Source organism: Pectinophora gossypiella, chromosome 20 (assembly GCF_024362695.1).
Source record: "Pectinophora gossypiella chromosome 20, ilPecGoss1.1, whole genome shotgun sequence".
In the NCBI taxonomy this organism is placed as follows: Eukaryota; Metazoa; Arthropoda; class Insecta; order Lepidoptera; family Gelechiidae; genus Pectinophora; species Pectinophora gossypiella.
The window spans coordinates 13632963-13646054 of NC_065423.1; the positions used below are offsets into that span (position 1 = coordinate 13632963).

At 52.2% G+C, this 13092-nt stretch overlaps 1 protein-coding gene across 1 annotated transcript; it reads left to right on the plus strand.

Annotated features, from left to right (window-relative positions):
• The first annotated feature begins 9273 nt into the window (after positions 1–9273).
• On the plus strand, positions 9274–11965 carry LOC126376418 (uncharacterized). The gene is made up of 2 exons (XM_050023745.1): positions 9274–9423; positions 9539–11965. The coding sequence occupies exons 1-2, from the start codon at positions 9274–9276 to the stop codon at positions 11963–11965; spliced, it is 2577 nt and encodes an 858-aa protein (XP_049879702.1).
• The last annotated feature ends 1127 nt before the right edge of the window (positions 11966–13092 follow it).

The window sequence follows — 13092 nt, forward strand, 5'->3', positions numbered from 1 at the left end:
CATATCCTAATTTAGTCATATTTTCCTTAAATAATTTACCTAATTCAATCCAATCAGCTTCATCAGTATTATATCTAAAGGTGGACGGGTTTTTGTTTTTGTCAATCATGTTTCTGTTAATGGAGATAGTGAAGTCAATTGCGCGATGTTGTGCGGATGGACATGCACTGTGATTAACCTGCCACTTATGTATTCTGTTAACCAGGCTCTCCGAAACAATGGTGAGATCAATTATAGACGTGCGCACAGTACCATGAGTAATGGTTTCAAACGTTGGTGTGCTCCCGGTGTTACAAATAGAGAGGTCGTTGGAGGTTATGATGTCCATAACTGCCTTCCCTCTCTTCGTTACTTTGGGCGATCCCCAGACAGTGTGCCAGCCATTAAGATCTCCTCCTATTATTTGATGCGAGTTCCTGGTTGCTTGTATGAAATATTCTAGGTGGTTGATTGTACAATTTGTGTCTATGTCAGGTTCAATGTACACGCACGCAATATAAATGCTAGGTCCATTACGAGTAGACAGTCGTACAACTGCTAGGTTGCTGGTAGAATATTGGGTCATTCCTACTACAGCACCCATCCCCTGCTTCACAATTATACACGCCTTCACTCTTTGATCTTTGGGAAATTGGAATGTGTCATATCCAGGTATGTTCTTGATTGTATTTTGTTTACCAACATAAGGTTCATTTATTAAAGCTATTGTATAGTTATGTTTAATAAAATATTGTATAAATTCGTATTGCCACATATAACATTTGTCAGCGTTGAACTGTATTATATTAAGATTACTGTGATGAATTATTGATTTTTTATTGGTGTTAATATCCATAATCAATTATATTTTTAAGTCGTTCCTTCATGAGCTGTACTGTGGGGCATCTATCAGATGTGGCAGTATGGGAGGTATTCTTGTCAGCACTGTTCTTTTTTGAGGAGCAGTTATAGCACTTGATGGTGTTTTTGTTGTTTTTAACAGGGCATACTTTAAAAGTGTGTTCAGTGGATGCACAGTGTGAACATGGGGCAGACTGGGCTTCGCATTTAATACGCGTGTGTCCGAATTGGAGACATCTGAAGCACTGGAGTAATGGCGTATAATCTTCAGTATGAACTCTCTGATGATCCACGTTTATGCGACCTTTTTCTATGACTTTGCGCCATATTGCTGATGTTACCAAGAAGATTGCATTATAGAGCTTGTCATTTCTGTTGTTGCGTACAAACTTAAGCTGAATATCTTCAGCCTTGGTGTCATTGAATATGTCATTTTGGAGAATGATTATGTCTTTAAGTTCTTCTGAAGGAATTTCCTTATTGATACCCTTGAGGATGATCATGGGTTGTAATTTTTTAGCCGGTTCAGCTTTGTAGTCTTTACAATCCTCCATACGTCGCAGAGTTTCATCTCTTTGCTTGATGTCGTCGAACTCAATCTTCAGTTTGTTGTTGGATAAGGGTACTATCTTAGCTGGAGCATAGCCAACAGTCCTGAACGATATACTCTTCCTCCAAGTAGTCGCAACATTCTTATCTGATCCCTCATTTGGTGTTACAATAATTGCTGGATTGGATTTAGGCGGAACTTTGTTTGGTTTCAGTGAAGATGGTGGTGTATAGCTGGTCACAGCCGCGTAAGATCTACCAGTTGGAATGGTCTTTGTGTGACTTGAAGCAACCTTAGCCACTTCCACCTTTATGGTCTCGTTTAGGCTTTGCTTTATTTTCGTCAATTGTTCATTGATATTGGTAGTGAGAGCGTCTTTTATGGCCAAGGCAGCAGATGGTTCCATGGGTGCAATATCCATGTTGGTGGATGGTGTTGCAATGGTAGAGCAGAAAACTTCAGTGAGTCCTTTTATTTCATATGCGAGGGCTGCAATTTGGTCTTTATTGGCCTTGGTCACACTCTTGCCCTCCCGTATCCTCACAATGATTTCCTCACATTTGGCCTGTATGTCAGCCTTAAAATTCCCGACAGCATCGGTTCTTTCATCTTTTGCGGAGGAGAAGTCATCATTGACTTCATCCTCAGAGAGCAATAGCGATGCTTGACTCGAGGGACGAGATCTTGAAGACTGGATGTTTGCCATTTTGTACACTTGTCAATTGAATGCCCAAAGATGAAATTTACATCAAAAATTACGCGCAACAGAGTTAAGTCAAAAGAAGTGAAAGACGCAAATTAGAGCAATAGTGGTACCTGTTTAATCCGAGTCGGCAGGACAGGCCGGCAGAGTCGGCAGGAGTCGGCAGGGCCGGCCGGCAGGAGACGGCAGGACTCGGCAGGGCCGGCCGGCAGGAGACGGCAGGACTCGGCAGGGCTGGCCGGCAGGACTCGGCAGGACCGGCCGGCAGGAGTCGGCAGGGCTGGCCGGCAGGAGTCGGCAGGGCTGGCCGGCAGGAGTCGGCAGGGCTGGCCGGCAGGAGTCGGCAGGGCTGGCCGGCAGGAGTCGGCAGGGCTGGCCGGCAGGAGTCGGCAGGGCTGGCCGGCAGGAGTCGGCAGGGCTGGCCGGCAGGAGTCGGCAGGGCTGGCCGGCAGGAGTCGGCAGGGCTGGCCGGCAGGAGTCGGCAGGGCTGGCCGGCAGGAGTCGGCAGGGCTGGCCAGCAGGGCTCGGTAGGACCAGCCGGCAGCGGCAGGGGTCGGCAGGACCCGGCAGGACCAGCCAGCAGCGGCAGGGGTCGGCCGGGGCGGCAGGACCAGCCGGCAGGGGTCAGCAGGGGTCGGCCGGGGCGGCAGGACCAGCCGGCAGGGGTCGGCCGGGGCGGCAGGACCAGCCGGCAGGGGTCGGCAGGGACGGCAGGACCAGCCGGCAGGGGTCGGCAGGGACGGCAGGACCAGCCGGCAGGGGTCGGCAGGGACGGCAGGACCGGTCGGCAGGAGACGGCAGGGGACGGCCGGCAGGAATCGGCAGGGCCGGCAGGATATCTTGCACTGTGTACAAGTGTTCCCTCCGGCGGTCGGGAACTATTTCTACGGTGTATGTTTTAACTACTCTTATACATTCTACAGCATGAATATATATTGCAATATATTCTGTTGCAGAGTTTTCTCTACAATATCCTTATACTATTGCTTACATCTAATTTCTTATTTAAACGGCTTAGTTTATTTTATCAACTATCTTATACCTACAATATGCTAGATAGTGTACGCAGTACACTTACCTGCATAGCTTTAATCCTTATTTATTCATCTTCGCAACGTACATTACTAATTTTGTGCAATATTTAATAAAAGGGACTCTATTTCGTTTATGCATTAGAATGATGTTTAAATTGTCTTTAGTGAGTGTCATGTCTGTTTCCATCTCCAGTTGAAATCTGTCTAGCCCGAATTTCGGGCAGTCTAGCAAAATGTGCCAGATATCCTGGTTTGTATCTGGGTCGCAGAAACATCCCGGGTCCTCCCTCAGCTTGAACCTGTGGAGGTACGCGGCAAAACCCCCGTGTCCCGTGATTGTTTGGACCATAGTTGGCGTAAACCGAGCCTTCCGAACGAAACGGTATGCGGTCACTGCGCTCGGGAGAAACACCTTGGTGACCTCAGCTGTTGTGCTCTCCAGGTACCGGTCATTCCACTTCACGATCGTAGATTGCCTTATCCTGTTCTTCACGAACGAGATAGGGCATCTGTCGTAATGTGGCTTTACCTTGAGCTTCAGTGCCGCCTCTTTAGCCAGCTCATCAGCGCGTTCGTTCCCCATCACCCCAACGTGAGCCCTTATCCAAAAGAGTTTGACCGTTTTGTTTTGTTCGCGAAGCTTCGCTAAGGTTTTCCTTATTTTGATGGCCAATGGGTGGAACTCTTTCTGGTTTTTCAGGAGCTCAAGTGAGGATCGGGAGTCGCTAAAGATGTTGGTGGTCTGGTGAGCTGTCGCCATATCTATGGCCCTCCATAGAGCATACATTTCGGCCTGAAAGACTGTGCAGAAGGGTTCCAGATGGAATTTCCTGCACTCTACCTCTCTGCCTTCCCGCCAGCGAGAGAGTGCTGCCCCCACTTTCCCCTCAATCTTGCTTCCATCGGTGAAGATCATGTCTCCAGCTATTTGATGGTCTAGCAAGGTTTGAGGTTCAGTGTTTTCGAGGCATGTGAATTCCACCGCCTCCTCCCTGGCTGGGTGCAGTGCCTCCAGGAAACAAACTTTTCCCTCTATCTCCCTATCTGCCAGTCCCCCCCCGTCCAAATGCAGCAGGGGTCTGCCTCGTTTAGCCTCGTAGAGCTGAGCCGCTTCTTGTATTCTCAAATCCAAGGGGAGAATTCCCGCAAGGATAAGCGCGGCGTTCAGGGATACTGTGCGGTAGCTTTTCGAGATCTTTTGCGCAAAACCGCGTTGAATCACATTGAGCTGTTTTTGGACCGTGATTTTCGATGCTGCCGTTGCCCAGACACTTGCCGCGGTTAGGTTAGGTTAGGTTAGGTTAGGTTAGGTTAGGTTAGGTTAGGTTAGGTTAGGTTAGGTTAGGTTAGGTTAGGTTAGGTTAGGTTAGGTTAGGTTAGGTTAGGTTAGGTTAGGTTAGGTTAGGTTAGGTTAGGTTAGGTTAGGTTAGGTTAGGTTAGGTTAGGTTAGGTTAGGTTAGGTTAGGTTAGGTTAGGTTAGGTTAGGTTAGGTTAGGTTAGGTTAGGTTAGGTTAGGTTAGGTTTTTTTTTTTTTTTTTTTTTTTTTTTTTTTTTTTTTCTCGTCCCCCTGCCGTACAGGAAAGGCAGGGACGTTTTTACAGCTACATAACATATCTTTCGGCTACTGTTATTGTCTATTTTGCCCGCGATAGGGCCCTACTCTCCGAACACATCCATTCCAGTCCTCTATTACCATACCAGTTCTCGCATTTATGCCTCTCGCACTTTCATTCATCATCTTTCATTCTTTGCATTCCTATGCCCTACTCTACTGCTTATTGCTACTAGGATGTACACAAGGGGGTTTTCTTTATTATCAATTATTTATAAGTTTTTTAATAATTTGTTACAAGGTATTACAATGTTAGATACTTTTACATTTTTATTCTTACTCTACGTTTTAACAATTTGTTGTATAAATCAACTCTTACATCTAGTTACTTATGTCTAATCTTAATTATGACTACAATGAGTATATTCACTATACTATCTAGCCATTTTTCTTAACAGTTTTTCTTATTTACTAGTCTTACTATCTTACTTATATATCTAACAAATGTCTCGTTAAACTTCTTATCAGTCACAAGTTCGTTTAAGTTACTGATTTCTATTTTGTAACCTGTTTTTTGTTCCAGATCGAATCTATCTTTACCATATATCGGGCACTCTACAAGCAGATGGGGGACAGTTTCCTCGGTGTTAGGGTCGCAGGCGCACGCTGGGTTCTCTTTGCATTTGAAGCGAGTCAAATACTCAGAGAAACCACCGTGCCCCGTTAGAGCCTGGGTCAACTCCTTGGTGATGCTCAGCTTGCGTATCGTCCTGTACGCCTCAACCGCACTCGGGAAGAACAGCTTGGTGGTGGACGCTGTGTGCCCCGTGCTGTATCTCCGGTTCCATTCGTCAAGCGTATCCATTCGGATAAAACGCTTGACGAATGATACCGGGTACATATCGTAGTCCGGCTTGCGTTTGGACTTTAGGGCAGCCTCCTTTGCGAGCGAGTCGGCTCTCTCGTTACCCTCCAACCCCGCGTGAGCTTTTATCCAGAACAAGGAGACGCTCTTGTTCTGGATGCTACTGCGATAAATGGCGTCTCTTGAATCCACGGCAAGAGGATGGAGGGCTTCGGGGTTCACGACTGTGAGGAGGGCTGCCATAGAGTCGCTATATATGGCAAAGCTGGTCTCTCTACGCTTCAGGGCTTCCCGAGTGGCTTCACAGAGAGCGAGAAGCTCGGCCTGGTAGACGGTACAATAGGATGGCAGAGCAAGCTTTCGGGTTTTCGTCTCCGCCGCACCAGTCCAGATGGATAGTGCGGCTCCGACCTTTCCCTCAATCTTGCTGCCATCCGTGAAGATGCGAACTTGAAAGTCGCTGTTGTCGCGATACTGTTCCTCGTCCACCAGGTGACGCAGCTCTATCGCTCTCCGTTCCGCTGGGTGCGGCATCTGGAGTGCCGATGCAACACGCTCGATATCCCCGCCCGCCAGCGCTGGGTGGCATACTCCCCTTCGGGCCTCATACAGCGAGGCAGCCTCCTGTATGCGCAGGTCCAAGGGGAGTATCCCAGCCAACACCAGTGCCGAGTTTAGGGATACCGTGCGATATGCACGGCACATCTTCTGGGCGAAGCTTCGCTGAACACTGTTCAGCTTAGACCTCACTCCCAGTTTGTTGGACGCCGGCGCCCATGCGCTTGCAGCGTACAAGACGATAGGCTCTATCACTGCGGTGTATATGCTGCGTATCACTTCCGGATGAAGACCCCAGCTCACTCTTGCGGCCCTAGACAACTGTTTGTAGATACCAACTGCCTTGCTGCAGACGTTGGCGACGTGTGTGTTGAAGGTTAATTTATTATCGATAGTGAGGCCTAAAAGTTTGATCTGTTTGGACATGGCAATGTCGATCCCTCCCATGGTCAGGTGCGGGGTGTCATGCTTAAGCTTCCGCGTCACCAGCATTGCGCTGGTCTTATGCGGTGCGAATTTGAGCTTATTCATAACTCCCCACACCCGAACATACTCGAGAGCGGCATTGGCATGTCTTTGTATTTCTTGTGCAGTGTGTGCGTCGAATATAAGTACGACGTCATCAGCGAACGCTTGGCACTGATGCCCGCGTTCCTCTAGCCCCTTCAACAAGGGATCCAGCAGCAGGTTCCAGAGTATGGGACCACCTATTGACCCCTGGACGCATCCCTTTTCGGTTCTGGTTTTGTACTCCGCGCCCCCGTACCTTACACTCACCGTTCTTTCGCTCAAGTAACTTTCAACGACCTTCCTTAAGTTTGCCGGACACCTTTCCTCAGCCAGTCGTACCTTTATTTTAGGCCACCATGCGCTGTCGAAGGCCCCCTCTATATCCAGTGACACAAGGGTTATAATTTTCTTCTCCTCGAGTTTGGTTCTTACTTGATTTATCAGCGTATAAAGGGAGTCCTCAGTGCTTTTCTGGGGCATAAAGCCGTACTGGCGAGTACTCATTTTCGGCAGTAAGTGGAACTTGAGTCGGGCCACGATCATCTTTTCATAAATTTTCCCCAACACAGGCAAGAGCCCAATCGGCCTATAGGATTTGGGGGAATCATAGCATTCTTTCCCGGGTTTGCGAAGCACAATAACCGTCGCCTCCTTCCACGATCGAGGGAAGTATTGATGCGTCAAGCATTTATTCATCAAACGCAAGATGGTGTCTGTGTTGCTACTGATTAGGTGGTCCCATATGTCTGCTGTTAGTCCGTCTGAACCTGGTGCTTTCTTCGGGTTGAAAGACTTTGTGGCTCTTAGGAGTTCGTCTGCAGTGAATGGAGGGTCGCAAGACTCACCTTGCTTCCCTTCATTCGTCATTTCCGCCCTCTTTCTTATTGCCCTATGCTCGTCGTTGTCTTTTTCCCTATCGTCCCTTGGGTAGAAAGTCTCGGCCAGATATCGCGCCGAATTCGCCGCGTCCAAGACTACTCCGTCCCTCACCATCGGCACGTCCTCTTCCCTTTTGGATGTCCTCCCTATCACCCTGTATATCCCTTCCCACATGCCTTCTCTAGTCTGTTTCCCGCAGAAATCCTTCCAGCTCCCGACCTGCGCTTTGACCACTTCTAACTCATACTTCTCTTTGTGTTTCAGGTACTCCTCAACAACCTTCGGTCTCCTGATTGACGCTGCACACCGGATCCTCCTCTTTCTCGTTGCGACTTCCTTCTTCAGGCTGGCTAGCTCATCGGACCACCACGGCACGGTGAGTTTATCTGTGTTTTTCTTTTTAGGCATAGCGTGGGAACTTGCTTCGGTTGCAGCTGAAGTTATGGTTTTTACAGCTTGTTCAATTTCTTGGGTACTGTTTATTTTAGCTATTTTTGCCGGTGTGATGTTTTGTTCCAGCATGACTTCATTCAGCTTTGCGTGGAACTGGACCCAATCAGTCTTTTTGGTGTTGTAGACCCTTGTAGTACGGTTTACGCTTATGCCTTTCGACCTTTTCAGATTGACTTGAAACTCTATGCCGTTATGGTCCGACCCCGTCAAATCTTCGACTACTCTCCAGCTATCTATCATCGACAACATGTCCGCTGTGCAGGCCGTAATATCAACGCAGCTGGTGTAGCGCCTTTCTCCTCTGATCACGTCGAAGGTTGGAGTTTCCCCTGTGTTGAGTATCTGTAGTCCAAGCTGGTCGAGAGCTCCCAGCATCTCGTCACCCCTATCGTTGGTTTCCCTGCTTCCCCACCAGATACTCCAGGCGTTGGCGTCTCCTCCCACTATGAGCCTGTTAGGTCCCGTCTTGTTTTCAACCTTTTTGAGGACATCCAGGTAGGGCCCTAGTGGCTGGTCTGGCTCGAAGTAGAACGAGACTAACGTGAGTTTCCAGGCACTGGTTTGGATCCCCACCACGACGATGTTTTCCGTGGTGAGTTCTGGGTACTGTATCACGTTAAGGTCCGGATCGAAAATGGCTATTGCCGCCTTAACGGTCCCGCTTCCTGGCCTAGTGCTTTGGAAGACTCTAACGCCTCTAAACCCGCTCATCTTCGGTGCTCCGCCCACATAGGGTTCCTGGATTAGCGCTGCGGTTGCCTTGCGCTTTCCGGCCTCAATCATGAGCTCCTGGGTCGCCAGCTTCTTCCTCTGGAGATTCGCCTGGAATATCTTATAAGGCTTGCTCTTTGGGACCACTTTAGCAATAGGCTACTGATGCTCGCGCCAGTCTATCCCATTTCATGCGCGTGGGACATTGGTTGCTGAATGCATTGTGGGCTGCATCCTCCAGATCAGCTTTCATGCAGCTTTCCTGTATACGGTTAGGTTAGGTTAGGTTAGGTTAGGTTAGGTTAGGTTAGGTTAGGTTAGGTTAGGTTAGGTTAGGTTAGGTTAGGTTAGGTTAGGTTAGGTTAGGTTAGGTTAGGTTAGGTTAGGTTCCCGTGTGGAGTTGCTGATCTCCCATCGGGCGCGTCCCCAGGTGGCGGATAGGGGAACGCCCCCCCAGATATGGGGGGGGTACCGGCTTCGGCCGGCGCGGACCAAAATCAGCAGGGGAGGGTGGTTGCTCTTCGTATCCCTCTGCGACCGCAGAGGGTACTGAAGATGCGACCTGGGGCTTCGGCCCGGCGTTGACAGGGGCGGCGGGTCCGGCAGCAATGCTGGGCAATGGCTTCGGCCACCGCCGGCCCGACCCGTAAACCAGACGCGCTGCTGTCTGGAGCGGGGGCCGCCTCCGCACTGAGCGGAGGGGGCCGCGAGGAAGACAACCTCTATAAAATAATTACCCCAAGGCCAAGTTTGTGGTGCCCGGCCAGGGTCTGAGTGGTCGGAGGCTCCGATCGCGAGGGCACTCTGGGGGGAAAACCCCAGTCAAAAAAACCGTCCCAGTGGAACTGGAAACATGGAGAGCAATTTGTCATGTATTCCCCAGGGGGGTGCGTCGCCCAAGGGCGGGAAATCCCCCACCGTCAGTACCATAACGGTCAGCCCCTCGTACTCTGGGGGGGGCAACAAATGCTCTGAGATTGCAGAGTCTCCGACAAAAACTGCCGAGGTTACGGACCCTCGTAAAAAGAATACCGACGACTCGTTAGGTTTAAGTTTAGGATTAAGTGTAGATTTAAAGAAAGAGGTGGATCAGGGGAAAACGAAGAGGGAGCTGCAAAGCCGTAGAAACACGTTCTACCCGGCTTTCGCAGATACTGGACTGGACGCTAGCGCACCAGCACCATCATCACTTCCCGAAGTGAGGGTGGTCCTGGAGCGCATCCCTATACCGGACGAGACGAATTCCGACATGGAGGTCGATGCTGAGAAAGCGGCACCGTCTGATGGGACGGATACTAACCTGGTGGCAGCGCCACTCAGGTCAGGGTCCCCTGTAATCAGGAGCCGCTTCTGGGCAGAGGAGGGCCCAAAGAGGCGCCGCCTGACGATGACATCGTCAACGTCGGCCTCGCCCTCGGGCAGTGACGGAGAGGAGTCTGCCACTAAGTGCAAAGCCCGCCGGTCTACCACCGGAAAACACGTCGGCCTATCCAAGGCACAGGCGTACGTCAACGCCGTGAGGAAAGAGTTTCTGAAAACTCAAGCTGCGGAGGAAATCGCAGGATGCGCCAACCAAGTCTTACAGACTAGGGCGACGCGCCTGTCGGAATCCTCCTTAGCAAGCGAGGCCCCAACCAAGGACCTAAACCAACAGGTGCTGGACGCTTTGGCGGTAGTTGAGAAGGTTGCCACTAAATCGGGTAACCTGAAGGGCACTTCGGTGAAGGCACTAAAGGACGCGAAGTCGTCCATCCAAGCTGCCTTTGAGGTGATAGTCGAGCGGACCTCCACAGACGTTACGAGGCAACTGCAGGCGGACAATGCCCGCATTCAAGCGGACAATGCCCGCCTGCAGGCCCAAATGGCCAGCCTCCAAAACGAGCTCATTAACGTCAGAGTGGAGATGGAGCTGCTGCGGAAACTACAGGGTGCCCCTGCGCCACCCCCGGACGTGACTGGCGAGTCGTCTGCTGCAACGCAGGCCTCTCGCGGCCAGAGGCGGCCTCAGAAGGCTACCCCGGCCTCTAAGGACGAGGAAGACCTAGCGCGAACCATCATGGTCCAGGTAGGGACGATGGTCAACGCGCGCCTAGAGGCCTTAGAGGGAAGACTTCTTCCGGAGAGGAGACTGCGTCCGCCATTGTCAGCCGACAAAAAGCGTTCGCAAGCCTCTCCTGCGGTCAAGCCAACCCCGGCACAGACGGAGCCTATTGCGAAGCCAGGTGGAGCTGAGACAGCTCACCCGGCCCCCACTGAGGCTAAGAAGGCGAAGGAAAATAAGAAGAAGAAGAAGAAAAAGAAAAAGAAGAAGAAGGGAAAGGCCGGCGCTGTCCAACAAGCGGCCGCGCCTCGCGCACCACGACCGCTTCCATCTGCGCCCTCCACAATGGAGGAGCCGTGGAATGTTGTCGCAAAAAAGGGCAAGAAGAAGCAGGTCACTGCCACTCCGAAAAAGAGTGGCCCGGTGAAGCTGCACCCTCCTCGTACGGCGGCAGTCGTGCTCACACTGCAGCCTGGTGCGGAGGAAAATGGTGCTTCCTATGCCGGAGTACTGGCCCAAGCCAGAGCTCGTATCAAGCTGGATGAGCTTGGCATAGGTGCTGTCCGGTTCCGACGAGCCGTGACTGGCGCCCGCATCCTAGAGGTGACGGGAAGCACCAGCAGCGAGAAGGCAGATTCCCTCGCACAAAAGCTAAGGGAAGCTTTGGATGAGGACGTCGTCCGAGTCAATCGGCCCATCAGATCCGCAGAGATGCGGATCTCGGGCCTGGATGACTCAGTCACCGCTGAGGACTTGGTGGCAGCGGTGGCTCGAGCTGGCCAATGCGCCGCAGACCAGGTGAAGCCCGGCGAAATTCGCCGTGACAAAACCGGTCTTGGCTCGGTATGGCTGCGGTGCCCAGTGGCTGCTGCAAAGAAGGTGTCGGAGGGTGGACGGTTACTGGTCGGCTGGGTGGCGGCTCAAGTGAAGCTGCTAGAGACCCGGCCGATGCGGTGCTACCGCTGTCTCGAGACGGGGCACGTAAGAGCGACGTGCGACGTTGAGGTGGACCGCAGCAATCTCTGTTATCGCTGCGGTCAGGCCGGTCACATCGGCCAAAAGTGCACAGCTGAGCCTCACTGCGCCATATGCGAGGCTGCCGGTAAACCTGCGCACCATCGGATGGGTTCCTGTGTCGCCCCATCCAAGCGCAGGAACAGAGGAAGGAAGGCTGGTGAAGGCTCTAGGGCCTCCTCGCTGCCTGTCCGCCCGTTGCGAGCGATCGCTGATACTCGGGCTGAGGTGGAACCGACCATGGCCGTTGATTAATGGCTACTCGGTTCCTCCAGGCGAACATCGGCCACGGCTCCAGAGCCCAAGACCTGCTCTCCCAGTCTATGGCAGAGTGGCTGATCGGACTGGCGGTGATCAGCGAGCCCTATTATATCCCACCCAGGGATAACTGGCTGGGTGACCAGGATGGCCTCGTTGCAATTGTCACGCAGACGTCGGCCGGCTCCTCGCCCTTTGAACGACAGCTTAGAGGTCGGGGATTTGTCTCGGCGTTTGTGGACGACGTGATGGTGATCGGGGCATACTTCTCGCCGAATCGGACTCTGGCCGAATTCGAGACCTTCTTGGACGAGATCGGCGCTCTGATTGATAGAAGCCGCCCGGATCTCGTGCTCGTCGCTGGGGATCTCAACGCCAAATCTTTGGCGTGGGGATGTCCAGCGACGGACGCGCGCGGTCGTGCTTTGGAGGAATGGGCGATTGCGATTGGTCTGGAGTTGCTCAACCGGGGTACGGTAGCCACGTGCGTGCGGCAACAGGGCAGCTCAATCGTGGACGTCACGTTCGCAAACGCTGCCCTGGCGCGCCGTGTCCAGGGCTGGGAAGTGCTGGAGGGCGTGGAGACGTTGTCGGACCACAGGTATATCCGGTTCAGCGTCTCCACCTCCGCAGCTGCCCCGAATGGCCCGAACCGACCCCTGCAAAGGGACAGTCCCCGTTGGGTGCTAAAGCACCTGAACAGGGAGCTACTGATGGAGGCGGCCATAGTCCAGGCCTGGGCTTCCAACCTCGAAGGCCCCGTGGTAATAGAGGACGAGGCTGCTCGGCTAAACGAGGCAATGTCGCAGATCTGCGACGCGTCGATGCCTCGGGCCAAGCCCGTCTCTCCCAGACGGAGGGTCTACTGGTGGTCTTCGGAGATCGCGCAGCTGCGTGAATCTTGCGTTACAGCCAGACGCCAGTATTCCCGGCAAAGAAGACGCCGGCTCCGTGACTGCGAGGAAGAGGGCAGACTCTATGACATCTACAGAGTCTGCGTGAAGACCCTGCAGACCGCAATCGGTCAAGCTAAGGAGGCGTCTCGGCAGGAGATGCTGGAGACTCTGAACTGCGACCCATGGGGGCGGCCGTACAAAATGGTACGTGCCAAGCTCAGACCATGG

Bases quoted from the DNA above. Each gene is read 5' to 3' on its own strand.
- LOC126376418 (XM_050023745.1), top strand. From the start codon at position 9,274: ATGGCTTCGGCCACCGCCGGCCCGACCCGTAAACCAGACGCGCTGCTG. The intron at 9,424-9,538 runs GTCTGAGTGGTC...TGTATTCCCCAG, and splicing joins GTTTGTGGTGCCCGGCCAGG to GGGGGTGCGTCGCCCAAGGG.